At 35.0% G+C, this 15,580-nt stretch overlaps 1 protein-coding gene across 3 annotated transcripts in view; it reads left to right on the top strand.

The window, feature by feature from the left end:
* Window positions 1-14,103, top strand: part of LOC106881612 (ras-related protein Rab-32) — a 73,552-nt gene extending 59,449 nt beyond the window's left edge. For all 3 annotated transcript variants that reach the window (XM_089358693.1, XM_089358695.1, XM_089358694.1), the window contains exons 5-6: window positions 9,937-10,080; window positions 12,928-14,103. In XM_089358693.1, coding sequence (XP_089214819.1) covers window positions 9,937-10,080; window positions 12,928-13,041 — 258 coding nt within the window. In that variant the 3' untranslated portion in view covers window positions 13,042-14,103. The remainder of the gene's footprint in view (window positions 1-9,936; window positions 10,081-12,927) is intronic.
* The last annotated feature ends 1,477 nt before the right edge of the window (window positions 14,104-15,580 follow it).

Genomic DNA, 15,580 nt, shown 5'->3' with positions numbered 1-15,580 from the left:
AGGGTTCGCCACCATCCCCTGCCGGAGCCTCGTGGAGCCTTAGGTGTTTTTGCTCAATAAACACTTACAACGCCCGGTCTGAGAATCGAAACTGCGATCCTATGACTGCAAGTCCGCTACCCTAACCACTGGGCCATTGTGCCTCCACACACACACACAACACACACATATGTGTATGTGTATAAGTGAGCAGCATATTACACATGCATAAGTGAACTTGAAGGTTTACAGCCAAATCAGCAGCTGTATAAAGCCCCATCAGTACTATTCATTACTACTCTATTTTCTTTTATCTTTTGATTGTTTCAGTCATTGGACTGTGATCATGCCAGGCTATTGCCTTGAAGGGTTTAGTTAAACAAATCATCCCTAGTCCGTTTTTATCTTAAGTCTTGCCAAACTGCTCAGTTACAGGTTTGTCAAATAGTGGAGGAGGGACAAACACCCACGCACATATACGGAACAGCTATGGTGTTCAAGAATCATTCCTATCATCAGTGTATTTGATGTCTGCTTTTCATACTAGAATGTTTCAGATAGTTAAATTTGCCTTGTTTATATATATATATATATATATATATATATATATATATATATATATGCATATATAAAATTTATTAATGAGGGTAGAAATTGATATTAATCAATTAAAACCAGTGGTCCAGCATATTAAAAAAAATCCGAAGATTAAAATTATATTACATACAAAAATAAGAGGAGTGACCTGCAAAAGTGGACTCCTATATGCTAGAAATAGATGCTGAATCATCTAACCACGAGAAAAATATATGTTCTCAATTTTACTGAGAACATATATTTTTTCTCGTGGTTAGATGATTCGGCATCTATTTCTAGCATATAGGAGTCCACTTTTGCAGGTCACTCCTCTTATTTTTGTATATATATATATAGAGAGATAGATAGATAGATAGATAGATACATACATACATACATACATACATACATGCATATATAGGTGCAGGAGTGGCTGTGTGGTAAGGAGCTTGCTTACCAACCACATGATTGTGGTTTCAGTCCCACTATGTAGGACCTTGAGCAAGTATCTTCTACTATAGACTCAGGCTGACCAAAGCCTTGTGAGTGGATTTGATAGACGGAACATGAAAGAGGCCTGTTGTATATATATGCATGTGAGTCCCACTATTGTTTGACAACTGATGTTGGTGTGTTTACGTCCCTGTAACTTAACGGTTTGACAAAAGATCGATAGAATAAGTACGAGGCTTACAAAGAATAAGTTCTGGGGTCGATTTCTTCGACTAATGGTGGTGCTCCAGCATGGCCACAGTCAAATGACTGAAACAAGTAAAAGAATAAAAGAATATGTATATAGTAGTGAGGAAAGGCAAACAATTAGTCAAGGCAGGACAAGGATATTCTTTCACTGCTTTTGCCTTTCCTCACGACCTTTGCCTTGCCTCACTACTTTAACTTATACCTACTGGCTCAAAGCAAAGTCACCATCAACCATTTTTTTAAATAAGATAATCACACAACCACAACTTCAAATGTTGTTCTAACTGGAATTTTGGTGGCACACCTATTTGCACACTCAGAACACATACCTATTTGGTTGAGTCATCCTGATCAAAACTCCTCATATCTTATACATATATATATATATATATATATATATATATATATATATATGTGGGAGAATTTATGAAAAAAACAACAACAGACGAGGACAGGTGGTGTAAACAACAAAAGGATGTATTAGTTTAACGCTCGGGAATACAGAAAGTCCTTAACGTTTCGAGCTACGCTCTTCAACAGAAAGAATACAGAGAAAACAAGGAGAAAAACACGGAGAAAAAAAATTGAATGGTTTGGTAAAGATGATAAAGGTAATAAAGGAGGTTTACATAAGTGGAAAAGTTCAAAAGTTCAAAAGTTTTAGACGTTGTGGTATATTGAGGCGATTTCCTATCAGAAGATGGGTCCAGTGTAATCCGTGGGTAGGAGAGGTGCAGCCAGAGAGTGTAGAGTTCAGAATAAAACAGTCCAGAAAGAGTAAATCCAGAATGAAAGAAGGTAGAATCCAGAAGTTCGTGTTTGATGAGTGGAGACAGGATTAGCTGGTGCAACCACGTAAGCGTGTATTATATATGGGAGAATTTACGAAAAAAACAACAACAGACGAGGACAGGTGGTGTAAACAACAAAAGGATGTATTAGTTTAACGTTCGGGAATAGAGAAAGTCTTTAACGTTTCGAGCTACGCTCTTCAACAGAAAGAATATGGAGAAAACAAGGAGAAAAACAGGGAGAAAAAAAATTGAATGGTTTGGTAATATACTACATAAGTTACACATATTATATTATGCCTTGATACTGAATGGACTGAGATCCCCATTGACAAGTCTCTGATATTAAAGTGTTAAATGCTTACAGTATGCAAATTAACAGCTCCAGTCCTCTGTAGCTACTGAATTTGTTGAGCATATAAACAGATTGGCTGCTTATTTCTCAAGGATTATTCACGTGATGTAAACACTTCGGATAAGAACACAATAAGGTTCAGAAAATGATTATGGCTGTTCAGTATTTTTTTTTCAGTCAGTGGAGAAATAGTTAAATTTACCCAGTTTATATGTGTAGTATTTAGGTTACATATATATATTGTTATATTTTGGGATGGTCATTTTTTTTTCTTGCTAAATAAACACACACACACTATGTTTGTTCTTCACTCATTTATTACTGTTCTTATTTTATCTTATGTCCATTGTCTGGAAATCTTTCATCACGCACCTGTGACCCCTTCAGTGACTCTCTATACCAGTGTGAGACACATGGGGTTCAGAGTTGCTGAAGAGGTCACAAGTGTGTGATAAAAGGTTTTCAGACAAAGCACATAAAATAAGAACAATAATAAACAAGTGAACAAGTGTGTGTGTTTATTTCTTAAGAAAAAAAAATGACCATCCCAAAATATAACAATATATATATGTAACCTAAATACTACACATATAAACTATAACAATACCTGTTTCAACACATGATTTCACATCAGGAATCTTGCAAGACAAATTCATAAATGTAAAAAAAAAAACACACGCACAGAGAGAGAGAAAGAGAGAGAGAGAGAGAGAGAGAGAGAGAGAGAGAGAGAGAGAGAGAGAGAGAGACTCTCATACAGGTTCTGTCTACAGCTTTCATTCACAAAGCATTAGTTGGTCCAGGTCTACAATAGAAGACATTTGCCTGAAGTGCCACACATTGGAATGAGACTGAACCCAGAGCCATGTGGTTGGAAAGTGAGCTCCTTCCTTCACCAAACAGTCATGCCTGTATAACCCATTTCCATTATATTATACAGGAATTTCATTTATTAACCAGAGAGATGGAACTAAAGACAGTTCTTGTGATTCAAATTCTTTGAGGTGTAGCACTGCAAAGAAGCATCTGGACAATTTCTTTCTATGCAGTGTCATCTTCATTGCTACCGTGTCTGAAAATTAAAATAACAATCACTAATACTAGTAAATTAGCTTCATTATTTCGATCAATTAATTAGGCTAATAACAGACCTGACACTCATCTACATACTACTATCGCTATCATTTAACTAACCCATTACAAGCCATACAAGACACAACCATAACCATTCTTTGTCATACCAATATTTATGCCATGGCTGATTTGGTGACCTGTTGTAATTATTTGTGTGTACCATCACAACTTACTGTCTGCAGTGTTGAACTGTTACTTCTACTCTTGCTACCTTTCATAGTGACATAACTACAAGCAGTGATTTTCTTCCATGAACTGTAATTTCTGTCAAGTTTTCAGAGTGATGTGAGGTTTGGGGTTGTGTGTGTGTGTGTGTAGGAAAGGGTAACATTGTCGCCTGATGAACAGGAACGTCTGTAGTAAGCTATAATTATATCAAGCCAATCAAACGCAGTGTCAGGAATCTTAGCTTTTTCTTTTTAATGTATCTCTTTCAGACATACATATACAAACACACACTCTCGCTCTCTCTTTCTTCTTACTCTCAATCCCGTCTATTTCTTCTTCCATTTACAATTCCTCTCTTTCTCTATTACTTCCTCCTTCTCTCTCTCTCTCTCTCTCTCTCTCTCTATTACTTTCTCTTTCTTTCTCTAAAATTTTCTTCCTCTTTATAACTTCCTTTGTTTTTTCCTTATAACTTCCTCCCTCTTGTTCTTTATTATTTTCTTTGTTTCTTTAATACTCCCTTCCCCGTCTTTTCTCTATTATTCCCATCTTCTCCTCTCTTGTAACACAGAACCAAGTTGGAGTTTACAAATGAAAAGTGAGCAATAATGAGATTGGATTCATTAAAATAAGACAGGACTTGTGTATATTATACTGTGTTACTTATTGGTTTTAACCCTTCTGCTGTGGAGATCAGATATATTCTGTCAAAGTTTCATCATTCATCACAGTGTAAAACAGTTTTATATACTATTCTATCTTTTGTTAAGGAATGTCATGTTTGAAACTATTTTTGAGAGGATATGTGACTTGCAGAAAATACCAGTTCTATAATTTGGGTGAATATCTAACATCATTACTGGAATAACCATAAAATTTAATTTCGCAGTTAAAGGGTTAAGAAGGTTAATAGGGAGAAAGTAGAGGGAGATAACCTCCTTCATTTCACTTGTATAATTGTGATGCTATACCTGCTATTATGAGTATGGCTAATGGTACTCATTCCTTCAGAGGGGCAAAACATACAGGACGTTATTAGTTCATATGTGCACACAATTCTATTCATAATAATTTCACAACCGTTTCCTTTCAATTGCAAAGAGTTCAGATGTGGCTGTGTGATAAGAAGCTTACTTCCACATGGTTCTGGGTTCAGCCCCACTGTGCAGCACCTTAGGCAAGTGTCTTCTATTATAGCCTTGGGCCAACCAAAGCCTTGTAAGTAGATTTGGTAGAAGGAAGCCTGTTGTGTGTATATATATATATATATATATATATATATATATATATATATATATGCATATGTATATATAAAGGATAATCCTGCTTAGCGTTTGTGTTTATGTTGAGAATGTTGTATCTAACCTATTGTGGCCAGCAAACTTATAGATGTAACTTTCTATCTACACACATGTACGTGTACATTTATGCTATTGTTGAAAAATAGTTAAATCCCATTCAAACAGGTCTATAACCAAAGTTATTCCAGCTGTGAATATAGCATTTATTTAGGATATTGAGAGCTACATTCTCTAATGTTCTCTCCCCTTTCCTTTTGTAATATGTGATTTGAAGAAGATTTGGTTTCTATTTCTAGCAGGGTCAAGTGACTAGGTAAAGGCTTTCCTCACTGGTTCATATATTTGTAAGTGTAAAGCAGTGAGCTGGCAGAAACGTTAATATGCCAGGCAGAATGCTTAGTGGTATTTCGTCTGTCTTTATGTTCTGAGTTCAAATACTGCTGAGGTTGACTTTGCCTTTCATCCTTTCATGTTCGATAAATTAAGTACCAGTTGCATACTGGGGTTGATTTAATCGACTGGCTCCCTCCCCAAAAATTTTGGGCCTTGTGCCTAGAGTTGAAAAAATATATATTTGTAAGTGTGTATACATGTATGTGTATGCATGTGTGCATGTGTATACTGATGTGTGTACACAGATGTGTGTCTACAAATGTGTATGTGTTTTTTATGTTTACAGATGTATGTTTGTGTGCATATGCACAATTGTATATGTGCCATCATCTTCATCATTTAATGTCCATTTTCCATGCTGGAAGTGATCGCAGAGCAACATGAAATGAAGCATTTTGCTCAAGAATACAACGCACTGCCTGATCTGTGAATCAAAAGCATTATCTTATGATCACAAATGCAACAACCTAACCACAAGGCCTTGTGCCCTCACTCTTACTATTGTACATCTTTAATTGCCCTCTCTTTTGAACAATTGATTGAAACTTTTGTTTTAGTTAAAGAAAGGAAACAAAACTAGCAGAAATTGTTAGCTGCTCTCAATGAGAAGGGGGAGATAATTCCAAAAAATTAAAATTCATTATCATGAAATTCATTTGCATTCTTAGATGAAAAATTTGACCATTGTTAGCAAACAGTGTGACAGCTATAGACATGTTTTTAGTATTATTGCTCTCTAAAAGGTGCCAGGCTAGTAGAGTTGTTAGCATGCCAAACAAAATGCTCAGCAGAATTTCTTTCACTTGCACATCCTGAGTTCAAATTTCGATGAGGGGAAATTTGCTTTTTGTCTTTTTGGAGGTCGATAAAATAAGTATTAACCCATTACCTACCAGTGATCTCATATGAGATCACTTAAAAATTACAAATTTCGTAATTATCTGTCAATATTTACACATATCTAACCATTTTACTATATCTACTAGGTATATTTCTCTGATATTCAAATGAGGTTTGCTAATTTTTCACCCAATATCTCGCTTATTTCTATTTAAAATGTTATTTTGAAATGTTATTTTGATCATTCCAGCGTGTTTCTAAGGCTAGAAATCAAAGTTTCATTAAAAAATTCCAGTTAATAGAATTATGGGAGGTAATGGGTTAATTGAGCACAGGGGTTGATGTAACTGATACCCCTTTCCCCACAAAATAGCTAGCCTTGTGCCAAAATGTAAAAAAACATCAAATTCTACAGAAAGAGTTATGAAGATTTATAAAAATATAAATACTACATTCAATTGATTGTTATGGAGCTTACAAAAAATAATATAAGCTTTTGAATTTGAAAAACAATGCAATCTAGTGCAATATGACAAAATATAAAAAAAAAAAGAAAAAGAAAAGCCACAAAGATTTCAGTTGTGCACGGCAAATATTTTGAAAACTTAGAAAATCTACTGTGTTATGGAATTTGTTCTAATTTTTTCATAAAAAACATATAAACCTAGTCACAAGTTAGATAATAATATACATCACAATGAAGTAATGATAAGTTTTCAGATACATTGTGGTTGAACTGATTAACTAGTAGTTATGAGTAATAGAAACATAATATGATAAGGAGTAAGAAGGAGGCACAAGCAATAGTGGATGAAGAAGAAGAATTAGTAAAAGGAGGAAAGAAATAATCAGAGGTGGAGAAATAAGAGAACAATAGAAAAGGTGAAACTTAATGGGATCATAGAAGTGGGTCAAAGCTAGGTGGATGAATGTATATGATTAGTGAAATTTGGTATTTAAAGATGTTAGTGTGTGTTTAGTTTGAATAACAACAACAACAACGATTTTGTTATTATTATCATTATTATTATTTTTATTATTGAAGATAGTGAGCTGGTAGAATTGTTAGCATGCCAGACAAAATGATTACATTCTGAGTTCAAATTCCACCGAGGTCAACTTTGCTGTTCATCCCTTTGGGGTCGATAAATTAAGTACCTGTGAAACACTGGGGTTGATGTAATCAACTATTGCCTTCCCCACAAATTTCAGGCCTTGTGCCTTTAGTAGAAAGGATTATTATTATTATTATTATTATTATTATTATTATTATTATTGAAGGAAGGTGGTGAGCTAGCAGAAACGTTAGCATGCCGAGCATAATGCTTAGCGGTATTTCATCTGTCTTTACATTCCGAGTTCAAATTCTGCCGAGGTCGACTTTGCCTTTCATGCTTTCGGGGTCGATAAATTAAGTACCAATTGTGTCCTGGGGTCGCTCTAATAGACTGGCCCCCTCCCCAAAAATTTCAGGCCTTGTGCCTAGTAGAAAAGATTATTATTATTGAAGGTGATAAGCTGGCAGAATCGTTATCATGCCAGACAAAATGTGTAGTTCAAATTTTTACCTTTCATCCTTTCAGGCTCAATGAAATAAATACCAGTCATGTACTGGGGTTGATATAATCAACTATCCCCCACCCCAAAATATCAGGCCATGTGCCTATCATTATTATTATTATTATTATTATTATTATTATTAAGGTGGCAAGCTTGTAGGATCATTAGCACGCTGGGCAAGATGCTTAACTGCATTTTGCCCATCTTTATGTTGTGAGTTCAAATTCTGCCAGGGTCGACTTTACCTTTCAACCTTTTGGGGTTGATAAATTAAGTACCAATGAAACACTAAGGTCAATGTAATTGACTAGCCCCCTCCCCCAAAATTTCAGGCCTTGTGCCTATAGTAGAAAGGAGTGAGCTGGCAGAATCAGTAGCGTGTCAGGCAATATGCTTTGCAGTAGTAGAAAGGATTATTATATATATATATATATATATATATATATATATATATATATACGATTGGTTATTGTAGAAAGGATTATTATTATTACTAATTTTCTTATTATTATTATTATTATCATTACTGAAGGTGGTGAACTGGCAGAATTGTTAGCATACTGGACGAAATACCTAGTGGTATTTCACCCGTCACTATGTTCTGAGTTCAAATTCCGCCAAGATTGACTTTGCCTTTCATCCGTTCAGGATCAATGAAATAAGTACCAGTCATGCACTGAGGTCGTTGTAATCGACTAGCCCCCTTCCCCAAAAAACTTTCAAGGCCTTGTGCTTAGAGTAGAAATAATAATAATAATAATAATTATCATTATTTTTGAAGGCATCAAGCTGGCAGAATCATTAGCATGCAAAATGCATAGCAGTATTTCACCCATCACTATGCTCTGAGCTCAAATTCATTCCCTTGCTCCAAATTTCAGGTCTTGTGCCTATATTATAAATAATTATTTTTTATCATTATCATACAAGTGCATTATGTGTGGAAATATACAAACCCAGAAGTGGTCTGAGATGCTTACAAAATATTCTGCATGCGTATAAATGTATGCATGACTCCACAGAAAATTGTAAATCAAAAAACATTCCGCCAGTGCTCATATCTATTTCCTTTCTGTTCAGACATAACTACATTTATTTCTTTTATTTCTTTTACTTGTTTCAGTCATTACACTGTGCCCATGCTGGAGCACTGCCATAAAGAATTTTTAATTGAACGAAGCAGCCCCAGTACTTACTTTCTGTTAAGCCTAGTATTTTTTCTATCGGCCTCTTTTGCGAAACTGCTAAGTTACAGGGACATAAACCTAACAACACCAGTTGTCAAGCAGTACTGGGGGACAAAGTGACACAAAGACACACACACACAAACAATATATATATATATATATATATATATATATATTCTTTTACTCTTTTACTTGTTTCAATCATTTGACTGCGGCCATGCTGGAGCACCACCTTTAGTCGAGCATATCGACTCCAGGACTTATTCTTTGGAAGCCTAGTACTTATTCTATTGGTCTCTTTTTGCCAAACCGCTAAGTTACGGGGATGTAAACACACCAGCATCGGTTGTCAAGCGATGGTGGGGTGGCCAAACACAGACACACAAACACACATACATATATATATATACATATATATGACGGGCTTCTTTGAGTTTCCGTCTACCAAATCCACTCACGAGGCTTTGGTCGGCCCAAGGCTATAGTAGAAGACACTTGCCCAAGGTGTCATGCAGTGGGACTGAACCCGGAACCATGTGGTTGGTAAGCAAGCTACTTACCACACAGCCACTCCTGCGCCTGTATATATATATATATATATATATATATATATATACATACATACGATGGGCTTCTTTCAGTTTCTGTCTACCAAATCCACTCACAACACTTTGGTCAGCCTCAGGCTATAGTAGAGGACATTCGCCAAAGGTGCCACCCAATAGAACTAAACCTAGGACCATGTGGTTGGGAAGTAAGCTTCTTACCACACAACCACACCTGTACTTCGGCAGCTTTCTTATTGTGTCTCTAGCAATCTCATGCATATTCTACTTTTACTGGGTAGATTATTTTTGTTAAACATTCATCCACATAGTTTTGTGGAAATTAATGAAATTGTATTTTTTGAAGAATGAACCTTAATGTGAGGATTAATCTTCCATTTCCAGTGTGATCAAACAAAAGAAGGCCTTGTGAATAATACAGAGCAGATGGATGATTTCTGTAAAGAGAAAGGTTTCCTGAGTTGGTTTGAAACTTCAGCAAAAGAAAATATTAACATAGATGAGGCTGCTCGATTTTTGGTTGGACAGGTAATGAAAATTGTTTTGTCATTTTGACGTGTTATAAATTAATTTTTCTTTTTTGTTATTTTTGACTTGTGAGCTGCATGGCAACCTCAATAGTGCTGGTGACATGAAAAGAAAGCATTTGTATATACTGTAAAGTGGTTGGAGTTAAGAAGGGCATCCAGTTATAAAAACCATGCTAAAAATTACATTGGAGCACGATGCAGTCCTTGGACCCATCAGATCATGTCAAACTGTCCATCTTGAAGATGTTGGAAATGAAACCAATAAATACGACAATAGTTAGAACGTCCCTATTGGTTGTTCAGAGGTTGCTATTGTGCAAAATTCCCAACGTTTTATTTTTACAAGCCCTTAGAACTCATAAGGCTGGTTACCCAGTTTCTATGGTTAATAAATGACTGAGATCTCACCATCAACCCTAATCCTGATTATAAAGCCACAAATTTAGAGAGAACAAACAATTAATTTAATCAACTCTGTTCACAATTGGTAGTATTGATATTATCAATCAGCAAAATTAAATTTAGTGGGACTTGAATTTAGAATATAAAGGAAAGTAACCAAGTTCAATAAGGCATTTTGTCCAACTTTCTATTGATTTTTCTATCTACTGAGTTTAGATAAAAAATAAAAAAAAATAATATTAAAACGTGTGCAGTCTCCTAGTGGAAAGCTAGTACAAGGGAGATAATCATTTCTTCATAATATCTGGAGGGATTAGAAGACAGAATTGTCATTTGAAGAAAAAAGATGTACAGAATATGCATATTTATTATCTTATTTTATTTTTTGTTTGTGGGATCAAGAACTAGTGGATTGGCACAATCATAAGTGCTGGTCAGAATGTCTTGCAGCATTTAGTCTCAGCTCTTTACGTTGAGTTCAAAGCTTACCTTTCATTCTTCCAGGATCATTTAAATACAACTCTCCTGTCTTGTTGTAAGTCCTCCATCATATTCAACTCTGGGCTTGTTTTTACTTTCTCTCAAGTAATGGTTTCAAGTTGTTGTTGGGACTTTGCTTTTTTCTCTGAGTAAAAGTGGTGGCCCTATTGCAGACCCATTTTACCTCTTTTACTGTCAGTTATGACGATTACCATTGGTTAGGATTTTTCTATCAGTTACAATGATGAGGGTTCCTGTTGACCCAATTGATGAAACAGCCTGCTCATGAAATTAATATGCAAATGGCTGAGTATTCCACAGAGGGATGGTGCATGACTTTATAGTTAGGGTATCCAGCTTATGATTGTAAGGTTGTGAGTTCTATATCTGATGACTTGTTGTATTCTTGAGCAAGACACTTTGTTTCACATTGCTCCAGTTGACTCAGCTGGCAAAAATGCATAATACCTGTATTTTAAAGGGTCAGCCTTGTCACATTTTATGTCACACTGAATCTCCCTAAGAACTACTTTAATGGTATATGTGTCTGTAGAGGGAAGAAGTGGCCCATATTAGTCCAGCCTCAGTCATTTGACCTGTCCAACATAGTAGACTCAACCAGGAGCAGCTTGCTCTCCATCGGCATTGTTCTTAGGGACATTGAGCCATCACACTGCATCATGGACTGAACCCTGTGGAACTTAAAATACTGGAGTTAATGTAATTCACTGTAATATTCTCACTTCAAATCTTTGGCTCTATGTCAATGTTAGAAATCATTATTAAATAAATTCCCATAGGTCAAACACTTTAGCATTCAGATTACTCTGTCAAATGTAATGCTTATATTTAATCACATTGTATTGGATTATGCATGATCTTGAGATTTTGATGATGTGGTTGTTAATGACATTGTACAGTAGGTGTGAAAGGCCAAATCTAGCCAGTTTGAGCATAAAACAAGTAGAATATTTTGGCTAGATATGGCCAGTTTAAATGCTAAAGGGTTAGCTTTTCAGCAGTGGCTTAGTGGTCCAGCATGTTGGGCTCATGATCATAAGATTGTGGTTTCAATTCCTAGACTGGGTGACATGTTGTGTCCCTGAGCAACACACTTCATTTCACCTTACTCCAGTACACTCAGCTGGCAAAAATGAGTAATCCTGTGATAGACTAGCGTCCTGTCCAGGTGGGGAATATATTCACCATGAAACCAGGAAATCAGCTCTTATGAGTTGGTATGACTTGAGAATGTAACTTTACTTTTTTAACTCTTTAACATTCGGATTACCCTGTCAAATATAATGCTTATTTATTCACATTGTTTTGAATTAATAAAAGCATTATCTCATAACTTCAAGATTTCAATAATATAATTGTTTCTTTTTTAGAATGATATTGTAGTGTAGGTGAGAGAGGCTGGATCTGGCTGGTTTGTACATTAAACAAGTGGAATATTTGGTCTAGATATGGCTGGTTTAAATGCTAAAGGGTTACGAGGTTGGTAAATGAGCAGGGACAACTTCCGTCTGAGAGGACCCTTTTGCTTTGCCAAGAGCATGACATCTCTCATATTGATTCCATGAATGATAAATTGCACCTAGCATACCCTGTAATGGTAGTTGGTATTAGGACAGACATCTGACCTTAGAAAACAAGTCAAAAATGGAATGTATGAGTGAGACAGTGTCCTCGAAATTGTTTAGGACAACAGTAACTCAAATAAGCACTTATTAAACTTGTATGATTTTGTACCTTCAAAATTATGATGATGTAATTATTTGTAGGGTAGGTGTAAGAGGCTAGATCTGGCTAGTTTGAATGTAAGACAAGTAAAGTACTCAGGCCTGATATAGCTGGTTTAAATGCTAAAGAGTTAAATATCTCAATAAGTAAATTCTGTTAAAATGTACTAATCAGCTTGAAATATTTTTTTAAGGAAATGCTTTTTTTCCTCCTCCAGATCCTCAAAAATGATCAAAATATGAACACAGGTAGTACAGAAGAAGACAAAGAACGCATTCAATTAGCTAATGCTAACCAACAAGAACCAACAAAAAAATCTTGCTGCAGATAGAAGTTTTGAACTCTGAATTAATTACCCAAATAGTTTTTATAAATAACTATTGCTTTTGTTTTTTGTTTTTTTTTTATCCATTATATTTTCTTTTATTTTTCCTGATGAAAAGCTGAAAAAAAAAATCAAGAAAAACAAAAATAATCATTTCTTGTATATTCTTTTATTTCAATAATTTTACTCTAGTTTAAAAATGAACTCTACAAATAATGATATTAATAATAATTGAGAAATATCAAGACCTAGTCAGAGAGATGAAGGTACTGTGCTAGACTAAGACAACAATTATTTTTGTGGTAATTGGTACAACTTGGAACAACACCTATAATACTACCTAGAAAACCGTAGGATACTGGAACTGAGATTCACATTGACGACCTGAAGAAAAGTGCAACCCTGATTTCTGCAAGAATCTTAAGAAAGATTCTTGAGATCTGAGAAGTCTTATTGTCATCTACCCTTGCTAAATAATATAGCATGTAACAGCTATAGTAATAATAATAATAATAATAATAATAATAATAAGAAGAAGAAGAAGAAGAAGAAGAAGAAGAAGAAGAAGAAGAATGTTCCTTATACTACCATGGAGCTTGACATTTTAAACTTTGGGTGGGGTAAAGGCTCAGAAGTTGATTTCTTTGTCTAGAACATTAGTGTAACAAATAAAGCTTATACTGGAAGTTGATACTGAGTTGTGGACTCAATTAGACAGAAGCTTGCTTCCACTTGATGGTGCTTATAATAATAATAATAATAATAACAATAATAATAATAATACACATGACTTTGTAAATGAACAATCTGGTGTGTTTATTTTAATGCCTACCAATGTATACAGTGAGTTTCTTTGTCCTAGGTGTCAGGAAGACACTTGGCAAGAAATGGGAACAAAATTGAAAGAAGAGGATAATGATAATAATAATAATAATAATAATAATAATAATAATAATATCAGAAACAGAATAAAATGATGGAGATGATGAATAGATATTAATTATATATATTTTGCCTGTTTCTCAATTAATAATAAATATACTGCTTCAGCTTGAAACATTTCACTCATCCCTTCTTCTATCTTAAATGTTTGTCTGTTTTGTTTTGTCTTTTGTATGCTTTTGATTGTATTATCTCAGCTCCAACTTTAACAATATTGTGTATTGTTGACAGCAATGATAACATCTGTAATGATTTTGTTATTCGTAATGATTCCTTTATGAATAGTTGCTTTTTACACTTTACTTGATTCAGTCATTGGACTACAGCCATGCTGGAGCACAACTTTGAAGAGCTTAGTCAAATTTATTTTTCGTTTTAAATCTGGACAGATCTACTGAGTTTAGATAAAAAGAAATAATAATAATATTAAAACATGTGCAGTCCCCTAGTGGACAGCTAGTGCAAGGGAGATAATCATTTCTTCATAATATCTGGAGGGATTAGAAGACAGAATTTTCATTTGAAGAATAAAGAAGATGTACAGAATATGCATATTTATTAATTTTTTTTTTGTTTGCTTTTGCTTACTCATTCTGAAGGTCTTAAAATTTCTAGTCTTATGAAAGTTGGTTAACCCCCAGCTACCGCTGTTAGAGGTCCTCATTTTTAAATGAGCACATTTGAGAAATGTGAAATGAAGTGTCTTGCTCAAGGACACAATGTACCACCTGGGAATCAATCCGATGACCTAAATTATGAACCCAACTTCAGGTTCATAAGAACATGTACCTTCACTTGAAAACAAGACAGACACCTCTATTCACACATGAGTTATTAAGATTTAGATATTTCCTATATTTTACTTGTTATAGACATTAGACTGTGGGCCATGTTGGGCTGCACTGCCCAACAATGCAAAGGGTTTTAGTTGAACAAATCAACCTCAGTACTTATTCTTTAAAGTCTGGCAATTATTCTCTTGGTCTCTTTTCTTGAAGCACTAAGTTACAGGGACATAAACAAACCAACACCAGTGTGGAGGGAAACACACACACACATACAGAGTGGGCTTCCACACAGTTTCTATCTGCCAAATTTATTCTCAAGACATTGCTTGATACTTGCCCAGGGTGTCGTGTAGTGGGACTGAACCCAAAACTGTATATTTGCAAAGTGAGTTTCTTTACCACACAACCGTGCCTGTGCCTGCACGTGGAAGACTTGTGAGATATGTTGTACATTGGACAAAATACGAACCATGACTAAATGCCCTTAGAGGATTTTTTAATCATTTAAAAATGAAAATATAAATGACTGTATGCTATACTGTAATAGATTTTATTTCCTTTTCACTTGGTGCCTTTTCCATTATTAAGTGGGATCAAGAACTAGTGGATTGGCACAATCATAAGTGCTGGTCAGAATGTTTTGCAGCATTTAGTCTCAGCTCTTTACATTGAGTTCAAAGCTTACCTTTCATTCTTCCAGGATCATTTAAATACAACTCTCCTGTCTTGTCGTAAGTCCTCCATCATATTCAACTCTGGGCTTGTTTTTACTTTCTCCCAAGTAATGGTTTCAAGTTGTCGTTGAGACTTTGCTT

The sequence above is a fragment of the Octopus bimaculoides genome, chromosome 10, assembly GCF_046866305.1.
Source record: "Octopus bimaculoides isolate indiv1 chromosome 10, ASM4686630v1, whole genome shotgun sequence".
NCBI lineage: Eukaryota > Metazoa > Mollusca > Cephalopoda > Octopoda > Octopodidae > Octopus > Octopus bimaculoides.
This window is presented reverse-complemented; position numbering and strand designations above follow the sequence as displayed.